Source organism: Schistocerca nitens, chromosome 1, assembly GCF_023898315.1.
Source record: "Schistocerca nitens isolate TAMUIC-IGC-003100 chromosome 1, iqSchNite1.1, whole genome shotgun sequence".
Taxonomy (NCBI): domain Eukaryota; kingdom Metazoa; phylum Arthropoda; class Insecta; order Orthoptera; family Acrididae; genus Schistocerca; species Schistocerca nitens.
The window spans coordinates 1,178,694,904-1,178,709,199 of NC_064614.1; the positions used below are offsets into that span (position 1 = coordinate 1,178,694,904).

At 46.7% G+C, this 14,296-nt stretch overlaps 1 protein-coding gene across 1 annotated transcript in view; it reads right to left on the reverse strand.

The window, feature by feature from the left end:
- Positions 1–14,296, reverse strand: part of LOC126233235 (sodium/potassium-transporting ATPase subunit alpha-like) — a 174,557-nt gene that overhangs the window by 6,918 nt on the left and 153,343 nt on the right. Inside the window, exon 8 of the mRNA XM_049942852.1 lies at positions 4,107–4,379. Coding sequence (XP_049798809.1) covers positions 4,107–4,379 — 273 coding nt within the window. The remainder of the gene's footprint in view (positions 1–4,106; positions 4,380–14,296) is intronic.

The window sequence follows — 14,296 nt, forward strand, 5'->3', positions numbered from 1 at the left end:
GCGTAGGATCCTACGGTCTTGGCGTGCATCCGTGCGTCGCTGCGGTCCGGTCCCAGGTCGACGGGCACGTGCACCTTCCGCCGACCACTGGCGACAACATCGATGTACTGTGGAGACCTCACGCCCCACGTGTTGAGCAATTCGGCGGTACGTCCACCCGGCCTCCCGCATGCCCACTATACGCCCTCGCTCAAAGTCCGTCAACTGCACATACGGTTCACGTCCACGCTGTCGCGGCATGCTACCAGTGTTAAAGACTGCGATGGAGCTCCGTATGCCACGGCAAACCGGCTGACACTGACGGCGGCGGTGCACAAATGCTGCGCAGCTAGCGCCATTCGACGGCCAACACCGCGGTTCCTGGTGTGTCCGCTGTGCCGTGCGTGTGATCATTGCTTGTACAGCCCTCTCGCAGTGTCCAGAGCAAGTATGGTGGGTCTGACACACCGGTGTCAGTGTGTTCTTTTTTCCATTTCCAGGAGTGTATAACCGGCCGCCTGGAGCGTGGCGAATCACTAAGTTTCACACGGCCCTCTTTGAAGAATGCACACCACATCACTTAAAATTTCCAGGATCATAATGCACACCACCTGGAGACATTGCTACCGTCCGTACAGACGTCTCCATACACGTAACGCATGTCCCAGTGAATTTAACTCGATTTATGCCCTTTGGTCCATAAATATCGAACTACACGTCGCTGCTCTTCACATGTTGACGTCAGTAACATTTGCGCCATTTTCGTTTCGCAGTTCAGGCTTCTTTCGTTAGAGATACTTATGAAAACAAAATATCCTCTGTAGCGCAAACTTCAGACTGTATCGTCGTGAAATTTCAAGACTCCACATGGAATACCAGGAGAGAGAAAAATGCGTATTTGTGTGTTACTTTCCGATCCTACCTCGTATTTATTCTAATCTCCTTTCAGCCCATCTCCTCCTCCCCCTATCTGCGTCCATCTCTGTCTTCTCCCTCCCGTTTTCTCTCCACGTCGTGACCCCTACCCCATAGGAGGCGGCTGGTTCTTACCCTCTCAGTACTTCCTTCCTGACAATAAGTGGTAAGAAATCGATCCGGGGGTTTAGGAGGAGCTTTTCACCGGTAGCTTTTCCCAAGTATGCACGTGTCACATATATTTATGTATATTTAATATATTCACACATACTTGTACACATTGTTCACCTGTACCTCCAGCGAATTTCACCCTGCAGTTTCGTTTTCACTCAACTCTATGATTATTACGTCAAATCTTTTCAACTATGTGTCATACAATGATATAATTTTGTAGGTACATTCAGCGGAATATGTGGATACTCCTGCGAAAAGTGTTGTGAATAGAGTTAATGGTAAAGTAGTAATAAATTTGAACGTCATGCTTGATGCGATAGTTTATCATGCATTCAGTTGTATCACCTGAACTTTGTGTCACATGCAGTGGTATGTGTGAATCCTGCCTGCAAAACATGTCACGAATACAGCCCTCTTAGAGCTGTGTTAAATCAAACATACTCCCATCCTGTAATGTTTGTTATGCTGTTGAGGTATACAATGTGGGAAGCTGAGTAGAAATGCACTTCTGGAGTTATTTTCTGCCATGGTCTTGCAGATATTATTTCAAAACTGAATAGGTACTGGTTAGAAAGATAGAATTAATCAGATAAATATAGTATTACGTCACGTCAGAGCTGAGTTTTACCTATCTTGTGGAAGTGACGTCTTTCGAGTTTATAAGGAAACGAAAAAAAAGAGTGAAGCATCTTTCAATATTTCACATTGATGGTAAAGGATCAATTAAACTGAAGTAAACCACTTTAGTGGCAAAGCTTTCTTTTCGTGAATACAATGTTCTCAGGCTTCCAGCTCCATCAAGTGGTTAAAACACCGTGAGCTTTCGTCTAAGCACTTACTGGCACCCCGTCGGAGGTTCGAGTCTTCTCTCGGGGATGGGTGTGTGTGCAGTCCTTAGCTAAGTTAGTTTAAGTAAGATTAAGTAGTGTGTACGCTTAGGGACCGATGACCTCAGAAGTTTGGTCCCATAAGACCTTACCACAAATTTCCATTTTTTTACTTATTGGCAGTTGTCAAGTGGAACGATTCCTGATTAAGTTTCTTTTCCTATATTGTTATTCCCCCCACCGCCACATGTGTGGGGAGGGGGGGGAGGGGACTGGCAGCAGTACAGTCAACACACTCTTCAGCCAGTAGACATTATTCTCTAACTCAGGCGCTGAACATAAAGCAAGGATAAATATTTACCATGAATTATTTTAAAAAATGATGTTAATGGGAGAAAGTACGAAATAATCTGTCTTCAGAAATAGTTTAAAAATAGTGATGAAAATGTGGACAGACAGCACAGTTAAACCAGCTGAAGAACACCTGAAGAAAGTTGAAGACCTGAGAAAAACACTTGAAAAACACTGAAAACAACAGAAGAGAGAGAGGCGGTTGAAAACGAAGCACTGTAGACGTTTCCTAAAACTGGAAAAGGACCTGCCCTGGGATGGTTGATTATTGATGAAAAGAAATGTTGGTATGGAGGGAGATACGAGAGTGGTAGTGATGATGACTGAGAACTGGTGAGAGGTGATGACGAGACAGGGGTGGCTGTGGAGGACAAGAAGAGAGGTGTAGCTGGTATTGGGTTCCATAAATTTGAGGAGAACAGATAGTGGGGATGACAGGGAAAAGGAGGAGTCGTATCGGGAGACAATGAGAAGGGAGCCTTTGGGAGAGGGGGGTTGGATAGGTTGCCGTGGATTCGGAGTTGGTAGGACGGGAATATGTCAGGGTAGAATTTGTGATCTGGGAGAGGGAGCAGTCGAAATTTCTTTGGGAGAGGCCGTGGAGGGTGTGCAGGTGGAGGGTTGGTGGGATGTGTGTGTAGAAGCGCGACAGCGAAAGGAGAGGTAACAGAATAGGACTGCTGGAGTCGAGTTTATGCATGGTGTAGGTTGTTCGTAGGTGTTTGATGTGTGAATAGAGGTGGGAATTTGATGAGTTGGTAAAGGATTCTTGTGGGGGAAGCGAGGCGGAAAACTTGGCGTTGGAGGATATGGAGAAACTTGTAGAGCTTGAGTGGAGCGGATATCGATTCAACATTTCCTGATGAGCCGCTGTGCAGTCTACAAGGACTCTACGAGCTTCTGGCTGTGACGCAGCGATTGCGAGGTTGAAGCAGGCGCAGTAAACACGTTTGCTTATGAGTACCACTGACGTCACATCCGGCAGCTAGAGAGTATATGAGGGCGTACAGCCAATCTATCAGCAGTTACTCCACTTGACAACGACGAAGAAGCGCTTGCTCGAAAACTGGTCGTATTTTAACCACTTGACGCTGCAGGAAGCCCAAGAACATTTTATTAAATATTACCCCCGCTGCATTCGTACATTTTCTTTTCTTGCTTCTGGTCAAAGGCGCACACGACAGCGTCAATGACTCAAAGATTCATTTTTTTTATTGGATTTTGACTTGTAAGACACAAATATGAAATTGTAGACTGTGGTCTTGCTATATTGTCACATGTTATTCATCTAGCGAAAGGTAACATTAGCATTCTTTTTATTTTTTCAATAAATCACTGCACACGGTGTATGGCGACAGCTTTTAGCTTCCACGAAATTCTCTTGCTTGTTGTCTAGGCGACAAATCTAACAACGTTGAATCTGCACTGCAGTTAGCGGTTACATTAATACAACTCACAGTTTGAAGCGTTAGTTCCTTTCACTTTGTTATAGGCACGATCTTGATGGGAAAATCAGGGAAATCCGAGCCCATTCTGGCACTTGCTAACTTTCATTCTTCCCGCACACTATTCGCGATTGGAACAGGACAGGTAGCAATTGTGAGTGGTACTACAGGTATGAACCCTCCGCAACACACTGTCGGGTGAGTAGCAGAAAACTGGTGTATTGCCGGCCGCTGGGGCCGAGCGGCTCTACGCGCTGCTGCTACAGTCGCAGGTTCGAATCCTGCATCGGGATGTATGTGATATCCTTAGGTTAGTTAGGATAAAGTAGAGGACTGATGACCTCAGATGTTAAGTCCCATAGAGCTCAGATCCATTTTGAACAGGTCTATTCCGAGTAGCGGAGAGCGGTGTTACCTCGAGGAGGCCGAAGAGGCGGCAGGGCATGAAGCCGTTGAGTGCCATGACTGTGAAGTAGGCGAAGAAGCCGGCGGCAGCCTGCAGCTGCCCGATGTGTAGGTATGCGATGCAGATGAGGCGCGAGTTCACCAGCTTGTCGTGCACCGGGTCCCGCGGCCGGCGCGTCATTATGTCCTGCTCCGCCTGCTCGTACGCCAGCGAGATGGCCGGCCACAGGTCGGTGCCGATGTTGATGCACAGGATCGCCATTATGCCCAGAGGCAGCGGCACCTGCAACCGACACATCTGTACGAATCGAGACATAAAGGAATTAGTAACATTAGCTGGCAGTGGGCACTGGTTTGTGTCAATGTGGCAAGTTGAAAATTTGTGCCAGACGGTTTCGAATCAGGTGTCGTATCCGCGGACCCAACCGAATAGCGCGCGCGCCCTGCCGTCGCATCGCTCGCCACAGTTTCCAGTCGCGACCGCAGGCGGCGCATGGCGTTGCCGCCGACCGAAGACGTCGCGCCATTGCCGAGCTGGGGCGTACAGCGCCCTCTGGCTACACGATATAACAGGAGCGCTGGCCCCGAATCAGGGAGTTGCAGACAACTCTTTGCAGTCGTCAGTAACGTCGTTCGTTGTCTGGTTAGCTAGCTCGCTGTGTGATTCAGTATTGTATAATGACTTAGGCCACGAATCGGGAATATTCTTTGGACACTCTTCGCTGTCAATAAAGCTAACAAGGGAACCTCCCCATCGCACCCCCCTCAGATTTAGTTATAAGTTCGCACAGTGGATAGGCCTTGAAAAACTGAACACACATCAATCGAGAAAACAGGAAGAAGTTGTGTGGTAATATGAAAAAATGAGCAAAATATATAAACTTAGTAGTTCATGAGGAAGATATTTAACGTCAAGGCTAGCGTGACCTCAGGAGCGCCGTGGTCTCGTGGTTAGCGTGAGCAGCTGCGGAACGAGTGGTCCTTGGTTCAAGTCTTCCCTGGAGTGAAAATTTTAATTTTTTATGTTCAGTTTATGTGACAAACTACTATGTTTTCATCAGTTTTTTGGGAGTGATTATCACATCCACAAGAAAACCTAAATCGGGCAAGGTAGAAGAATCTTTTTACCCATTCGCCAAGTGTATAAGTTAGGTGGGTCGACAACAAATTCCTGTCATGTGACGCACATGCCGTCACCAGTGTCGTATAGAATATATCAGACGTGTTTTTCTGTGGAGGAATCGGTTGACCTATGACCTTGCGATCAAATGTTTTCGGTTCCCATTTGAGAGGCACGTTCTTTCGTCTACTAATCGCACGGTTTTGCGGTGCTGTCGCAAAACAGAGACACTGAACTTATTACAGTGAAGAGTGACGTCAATGAACGAATGGACAGATCATAACTTTGCTAAAATAAAGAAAGTAAATTTTTCACTCGAGGGATGACTTGAACCAAGGACCTCTCGCTCCGTAGCTGCTCACGCTAACCACGGGACCACGGCGATACTGTGCCTATGCTCTCCTTGATATTGCTTATGTTGGACATGGACTACTCTGTTTGTATATTTTGCTTATTTTTTTCATAGTTCCACACAACTTCTTCCTGTTTTCTCGATTGATCTTTGTTCAGTTTTTCAAGGCCTAGCCACTGTGCCAACTTATAACTAAATCTGAGGGGGGTGCGATGGGGAGGTTCCCTTGTAAGTAACTGTTTTATACTAGCTTGCGCTTATTTGTCACTAATCGTTTTCCTGCCACCAGATTTTAGTCACAAACTGGTCACGTCGTACTCCATATCCAAATTATGGTTGCCACGCCCGGGCAGCCATAAAACCAGGATCTCCTGCTTAACAGGCAGATGCGCTGACCACTACGCCTTCCGGACAGAGTGGTCACCAAAACCACAAAGACTGCCCTAGCACCCTCCCGTTAGACCGAAATTCTCAACTTACGCGACACACTACTCACTTAGTGCCGCTGCTCATTAGCCGAAGGAACAGATACCACATACGTAATTAAGGCGATGATGGCCAATGATCTCCTCAGTGCCGATGCGCACCAGGCTCGAACTCTTACGGTAATCGGCGGAGCCGGCCGGTGTGGCCGTGCAGTTCTAGGCGCTTCAGTCTGGAACCGCGCGACCGCTACGGTCGCAGGTTCGAATCCTGCCTCGGGCACGGATGTGCGTGATGTCCTTAGGTTAGTTAGGTTTACGTAGTTCTAGGGGGCTGATGTGCTCAGATGTTAAGTCCCATAGTGCTCAGAGCCATTTGAGCCATTGAATCGGCGGAAATGCCGCGGGTAATGAGAATAATGGCTAAGGGACTCTACATCAGGAGCGTGTGGCATAAGTTGAGTATTTGGCACTGAGGGGAGGCGTCGTAGGGTAGTCCATGCATTTACCATTTCAAGATGCTACTCCAGGAGGGTGTAAAATGAATGTGCGCAACGGAAAATAATAAACGCTAAAATGAAGATTTGGCCCTGTCTGACTACCCCCTGAAGCAGATCTTAGGATCTCTTAATTCTATAAATTACAATGTAAACATAAATAAAAGATGAAGGCAACTAATCCTACTAAATGATAAACGTTGTTCCTGCTTATATATTTATTGTAGATTAAAAAAACCTTTATTTTACAAAGTTAACATTTCCTAAGTAAAATTACTGATCAGCTCTGCCCCTTATTATGACTGCGCGGTCTAATATCAGTAACGCGAAATGACTGTCATCATCTACGTACCAAACACTAGAAGACACTACTTTCAAAGATGATCTAAGGTGGTGTGGAACCTCAGTGATCACAGCTGCTTAGCTTTTATAGCCATAATAAGCCGAAGCAATTTGCGATATCACCATATGTACTGCGTGAGCTCTGTCGAAGTGATGGTTATCGTACTCGTCTGCAACGATGGAAGAACTCCAGCCTCAAATAAACTCTTTCAAACACTAGGACGGCAAAAGGCGGTCCTCTGACTAATATAGTCTAGTACTGTCTTCTCCTTTCTGTGTTCTACAGACGAGAAACGCGAACTCGCAGCCACAAGGACGGAATTCAGATAACGTGTCAACGTTCTCTCAATTAGTGAACACTGTGTACTCAACGACGACTTCCAACACTCACATCAAGTCCAGAATCGTATAGGTTCGCCTTCACTGAAAGTTTGCGAGGAAATATCTATACTCGTACAATGGTACGCTTCTGAGTAAAAACCCTTGGAAATAACCCAGCCTGCGTGGTTTCCGAGGTGCCGCTTCTTCGCTCCTCTCACCTGCATCCAAGATTTGCAGAGTTCGGAAGTATTGTCGTGTTATCCTTCCGGCCCTGCTACAACAGCAGCCGGTAGCGGCCGGTCGCCACTGTATTGTGTCGTCGCGCTCCGATATCCGGACTGTCCCTCTCGGCGCTTCCTGTGTGGAGCTGAACCACCACACCTGTGTGGGCCTTCCACCCAGGGCTTCAGTTCCGCCTGCCGTTTCATCTCCACTGGCGTTCCAACCTCCACTAGTATAGGCAATCGTTCATTACGCCATTCTGTAACAAAGACACTCCGCCACCTTTCATGCAATAAGCGTTAACAATTATTTACAAGGCGTACGTGACAATGTCAGTCTCCTTTATATATTCATATATACGATGTACAATCTATCAAATGATGTCTAGTTGTGGTTGTAGTTCATGGCAAAGTATGTGGATGAGTTCTTGTGCGAAATTATAGCCATCTTAGGCGATGACCGCTGTGTCTGTATGGCGTAGTAGTCAGCGCGTCTGCCTAGCAAACAGGAGACTCGGCTTCCAATCCTGGTCTAGCTCAAGTTTTCAACTTGCGTCATTGATGAAACTTCCTGGCAGATTAAAACTGTGTGCCCGACCGAGACTCGAACTCGGGACCTGTGCCTTTCGCGGGCAAGTGCTCTACCAACTGAGCTACCGAAGCACGACTCACGCCCGGTACTCACAGCTTTACTTCCGCCAGTACCTCGTCTCCGAGTCTCGGTCGGGCACACAGTTTTAATCTGCCAGGAAGTTTCATATCAGCGCACACTCCGCTGCAGAGTGAAAATCTCATTCTTGCGTCATTTATATATAAATCAATTACCACTGGTAGTTAATGTCATTAATTTCTTTGTGTCCTGATTCATAGTGGCTGCATGGATCAAAATGGTGTTTGTTCCACAGTGTTCTCAAAATGATACACCTAACGTGGTGAACAGCAACATTTCATTCCCGAAGGTTGGTCTCCGACAAAGGACCCCTAGTTTTAAAATGAAGCTACATGAAAAGAAAGGTCGGCAGAATAATTCTGTAAAGTCACTTTTTAATTTTTTTAAGTAGAACTCCGAATTCAATAATACGAGATAGTTTCATTTTGTCGCCGTGCTACGACGGAAAATTAAGCTGAGACAATAAAAGACCCAGAGACATCTAAGGACAATCATTTTATAATTACTAACAAAGAAGAATATGTTTGTCTTCTTGAGTACATAAAAAGAATTATGTCTATTTGATGTTATTTTATTATTCTGTTGAATGTCGCCCAACTTTACGACAGTTGTATACAACGTTCTGAAAAATAATAATCCTTCTAAGCATTGATCATGTCGTGATAACTACTCGAAAAGTACCTTTCAAAAAATATTAGCGAGAAAATTAATTCGGTAATGTTAAATGTGGCCGTCTGTAAAAGGGAACCGATTCGAATCGTGTAGAAATTTAGAGCAGCATTTAGCTCTAGTTAATTCACTACCATTTTTAAAACAGAACCTGCAAATTAAGAAACTAAGTCCGAATACAGCAAAAAATGGTTCAAATGGCTCTGAGCACTATCGAAATTAACATCTGAGGTCATCAGTCCCCTAGAACTTAGAACTACTTAAGCCTAACTAACCTAAGAACATCACACACATCAATGTCCGAGGCAGGATTCGAACTTGTGACTGTAGCGCCCAATATAGCATTAAATGAGATTTTCATGTAAGGAATACCGGTCACGCAGATATTTAATGGATCGATTGCATAAAGATTATGAGCCTAGTTGATATTATATAATTTCAATATAACTCAATGATACCTCACTGCCATTTTAAAGAAGTAATATCCACTGCAGCCATTGCACCTCGATGAAGACAAGGATCAGTTTCATTTTTTTTATATAGCCTAAAGTTTCTATCGTAAATTTTGACTCAGGAATGGTGGAAACTAATTATTCAAGTAACAACAGGCTATATTAAAATGCAACAAATGGTATGCTTAGTGTGAAGGCTGTAACTATTTTATATAGACAAATCGTCCGCCCCCGGTAGCTGAACGCCGGCACGGTAGCTCAGCGTATTCGGTTAGCTACTCTCTGTAATAAACTGAGTGAACGAATCAACGAAGAACCTAAACGGGTGTCATCGCACGTCTGCCCCGAACAAATTCAACGAACAATATAGAACAAAATGAGATCAACGAAAAAGAAATGGTCAGCGTGACGGATTGTCAATCCTCTGGGCCCGGGGATGGGTCGGGGAATTTCCTCCGCCCAGGGACTGGGTGTTGTGCTGTCCTCATCATCATCCTATCATCCTCATCGACTGCAGGTCGCCGAAGTGGCGTCAAATTGAAAGACCGGCACCCGGCGAACGGTCTGCCAGACGGGGTGCCCTAGCCATACGAATAAATAAAACAGACATTTCGAAATAGTCACTACGAAAGCTGCTAGCAGATAGCACGATACGCTGTAAAGCTCCTATAGTATCAGTATGTATGAATAAGCTCGTCCTCTAAAAGCAATTTCTTGCGGTCACATCAGAGCTTTTCACAATGTGCACCGCTCTCAACAGAGACGAGGTGCAAACTAACAGTGAAATTTGGCATTACATCTTATAAAACTTCCTGGCAGATTAAAACTGTGTGCCCGACCGAGACTCGAACTCGCGACCTTTGCCTTTCGCGAGCAAGTGCTCTACCATCTGAGCTACCGAAGCACGACTCACGCCCGGTCTCACAGCTTCACTTCTGCCAGTGTCTCGTCCCCTACCTTCCAAACCGAGTTCGAGTCTCGATCGGGCACACAGTTTTAATCTGCCAGGAAGTTTCATATCAGCGCACACTCCGCTGGATTACATCTTATAGTATCTGGTCCGAAATGGATTCAGTTGACACACACATCAACGACTGAAGTCCGCTCAGCGTGGTGGAATAGTTCCGGTAGACAACATCTTTCGATGTATCCCACAAAACGTAGCGACAAAGCGTCAGGTATGGTAGGATGGAGCCCAATCCAAGCATGCGTCAGTAAATTTGCGATAATCCAACGCATGGACTCAATTTTCCGAAGTATACATCAGGAAACCACGCGTTCGATGCGATGTGGTCGGGCCCCACCTTGTATTAAGAGCACTCAGTGCCTCGTCGATCCTTCAACGCTTGCTGTATGGCGAGGCGTTGTTCCTGAACTTCTGCGGAAAGTTTTGCTACTTATCGGTTCTCATACGAAAATTGGTTCGATAATGGTTCTGATGCATACCGAAGTCCAAACAGTAACTTTCGGGGAGTGTAGTAGTTCCACTTCTCCAAACAGATGGGGCTTTTCGAAAGGCCAAAATTTCCATTTTGGGGGATTCCATTCAGGTGGAAGTGTGTTTCGTCTGTGAACCAGATGTAACCGATACGAAATCTTTCATAACAATGACTGTGAAAATCTGGTTCGCAAAGTCTGTCCTTGGAGGGCAAAGGCGCGACCTGGTGACTCTTGTATGAGTGCTGGCCTGCCGGGGTGGCCGAGCGGTTCTAGGCGCTACAGTCTGGAACCGCGCGACCGCTACGGTCGCTGGTTCGATACCTGCCTCGGGCATGGATGTGTGTGATGTCCTTAGGTTAGTTAGGTTTAAGTGGTTCTAAGTCTAGGGGACTGATGATCTGAGAAGTTAAGTTGCATAGTGCTCAGAGCCATTTGAACCATTTTTATGAGTGCTGAAACGCTTCAAACCATTGCCTGTTGTACTTCTTCGGAAGGAAATACCGATGATTGTGGCAGTGTGGGATCTACCATACTTTTACTTCTGGACCGGAATTTCCCCCTGATACAGATCTATTCGTAAAAACCAGTACTTACATATGTACACAACGGATACTAATTAATTAAATTTTGGCCCTAAAGTGGATCTGAAGTTGGCACTCCGACATAAATCGATATATATCATGTGCAATATTCCACAAATAAAAGTGAAAACGTATATGTCGTGTGACTAGGGCCTCCCGTCGGGTAGACCGTTCGCTGGGTGCAAGTCTTTCGATTTGACGCCACTTCGGTGAGGTGCGCGTACATGGGGATGAGATGATGGTGATTAGGACAACGCAAAACGCAGTCCCTGAGCGGAGAAAATCTGCGACCTGGCCGGGAATCGAACCAGGGCCCTTAGGATTGACATTCTTTCGCGCTGACCACTCAAATACCGGGGGCGGACACAAATAAAAGTAGAACTGCAAAATTAAGTGACTAGAGGAAATATTAATGTTAAAATGAGAGAAGTTTCACTATAGCAGATAACTTTATTTACACTCCTGGAAATGGAAAATAGAACACATTGACACCGGTGTGTCAGACCCACCATACTTGCTCCGGACACTGCGAGAGGGCTGTACAAGCAATGATCACATGCACGGCACAGCGGACACACCAGGAACCGCGATGTTGGCCGTCGAATGGCGCTAGCTGCGCAGCATTTGTGCACCGCCGCCGTCAGTGTCAGCCAGTTTGCCGTGGCATACGGAGCTCCATCGCAGTCTTTAACACTGGTAGCATGCCGCGACAGCGTGGACGTGAACCGTATGTGCAGTTGACGGACTTTGAGCGAGGGCGTATAGTGGGCATGCGGGAGGCCGGGTGGACGTACCGCCGAATTGCTCAACACGTGGGGCGTGAGGTCTCCACAGTACATCGATGTTGTCGCCAGTGGTCGGCGGAAGGTGCACGTGCCCGTCGACCTGGGACCGGACCGCAGCGACGCACGGATGCACGCCAAGACCGTAGGATCCTACGCAGTGCCGTAGGGGACCGCACTGCCACTTCCCAGCGAATTAGGAACACTGTTGCTCCTGGGGTATCGGCGAGGACCATTCGCAACCGTCTCCATGAAGCTGGGCTACGGTCCCGCACACCGTTAGGCCGTCTTCCGCTCACGCCCCAACATCGTGCAGCCCGCCTCCAGTGGTGTCGCGACAGGCGTGAATGGAGGGACGAATGGAGACGTGTCGTCTTCAGCGATGAGAGTCGCTTCTGCCTTGGTGCCAATGATGGTCGTATGCGTGTTTGGCACCGTGCAGGTGAGCGCCACAATCAGGACTGCATACGACCGAGGCACACAGGGCCAACACCCGGCATCATGGTGTGGGGAGCGATCTCCTACACTGGCCGTACACCACTGGTGATCGTCGAGGGGACACTGAATAGTGCACGGTACATCCAAACCGTCATCGAACCCATCGTTCTACCATTCCTAGACCGGCAAGGGAACTTGCTGTTCCAACAGGACAACGCACGTCCGCATGTATCCCGTGCCACCCAACGTGCTCTAGAAGGTGTAAGTCAACTACCCTGGCCAGCAAGATCTCCGGATCTGTCCCCCATTGAGCATGTTTGGGACTGGATGAAGCGTCGTCTCACGCGGTCTGCACGTCCAGCACGAACGCTGGTCCAACTGAGGCGCCAGGTGGAAATGGCATGGCAAGCCGTTCCACAGGACTACATCCAGCATCTCTACGATCGTCTCCATGGGAGAATAGCAGCCTGCATTGCTGCGAAAGGTGGATATACACTGTACTAGTGCCGACATTGTGCATGCTCTGTTGCCTGTGTCTATGTGCCTGTGGTTCTGTCAGTGTGATCATGTGATGTATCTGACCCCAGGAATGTGTCAATAAAGTTTCCCCTTCCTGGGACAATGAATTCACGGTGTTCTTATTTCAATTTCCAGGAGTGTATATAAAAACATGTGAGAATAGTGTTTTTGTCGTAAGCAAAATAAAACGAAATTAGTTCACATATTGGCTGCAGTACATGCAACAGCTGATCGGCTGCTGCTGCTGAATTTGAGGCAGGCTACGATGAGAGTTAATAGCAAAACTGTGGAATTCCCTAAAGCCACAGCTGCGAGTGTATTTACCACAGCCCGTTACCGTCGTGTGGGCTTAGTGCTCACATCCAAACCTCCAGATGTCAGCCTCTCGCAAGGGAACCTCCCCATCGCACCCCCCTCAGATTTAGTTAGAAGTTGGCACAGGGATAGGCCTTGAAAAACTGAACACAGATCAATCGAGAAAACAGGAAGAAGTTGTGTGGAACTATGAAAAAAATCAGCAAAATATACAAACTGAGTAGGCCATGCGCAAGGTTGGCAACATCTAGGAGACTGTCAGCTTGCGAGCGCCATGGTCCCGTGGTTAGCGTGAGCAACTGCGGAACGAGAGGTCTTTGGTTCAAATCTTCTCTCGAGTGAAAACTTTAATTTTTTATTTTCAGACAATTATTAAAGTTCAGGCACTCACACATAATCAACTTCGCTCTCCAAAATTCCAGGACATGTTTAGATTTGCTTAGACATATGCAGGATTTGACGGTCTACACACGGAAACATCTGAAAACGTAAAAAAACATATGTTTTGACAGAGCACAGGGAAAACTGTGCGACTGTGAAACTGTTGCACTCATTTGTTCAGTTTATGTGACAAACTCTTATGTTTTCATCAGTTTTTTGGGAGTGATTATCACATCCACAAGAAAACCTAAATCGGGCAAGGTAGAAGAATCTTTTTGCTCATTCGCCAAGTGTACAAGTTAGGTGGGTCGACAACATATTCCTGTCATGTGACGCACATGCCGTCACCAGTGTCGTATAGAATATATCAGACGTGTTTTCCTGTGGAGGAATCGGTTGACCTATGACCTTGCGATCAAATGTTTTCGGTTCCCATTGGAGAGGCACGTCCTTTCGTCTACTAATCGTACGGTTTTGCGGTGCGGTCGCAAAACACAGACACTAAACTTATTACAGTGAACAGAGACGTCAATGAATGAACGGACAGATCGTAACTTTGCGAAAATAAAGAAAATAAAATTTTCACTCGAGGGAGGACGCGAACCAAGAACCTCTCGTTCCACAGCCGTTCACTCTAACCACGGGACCACGGCGCTCCTCGGCTCACATTGTCCTTGA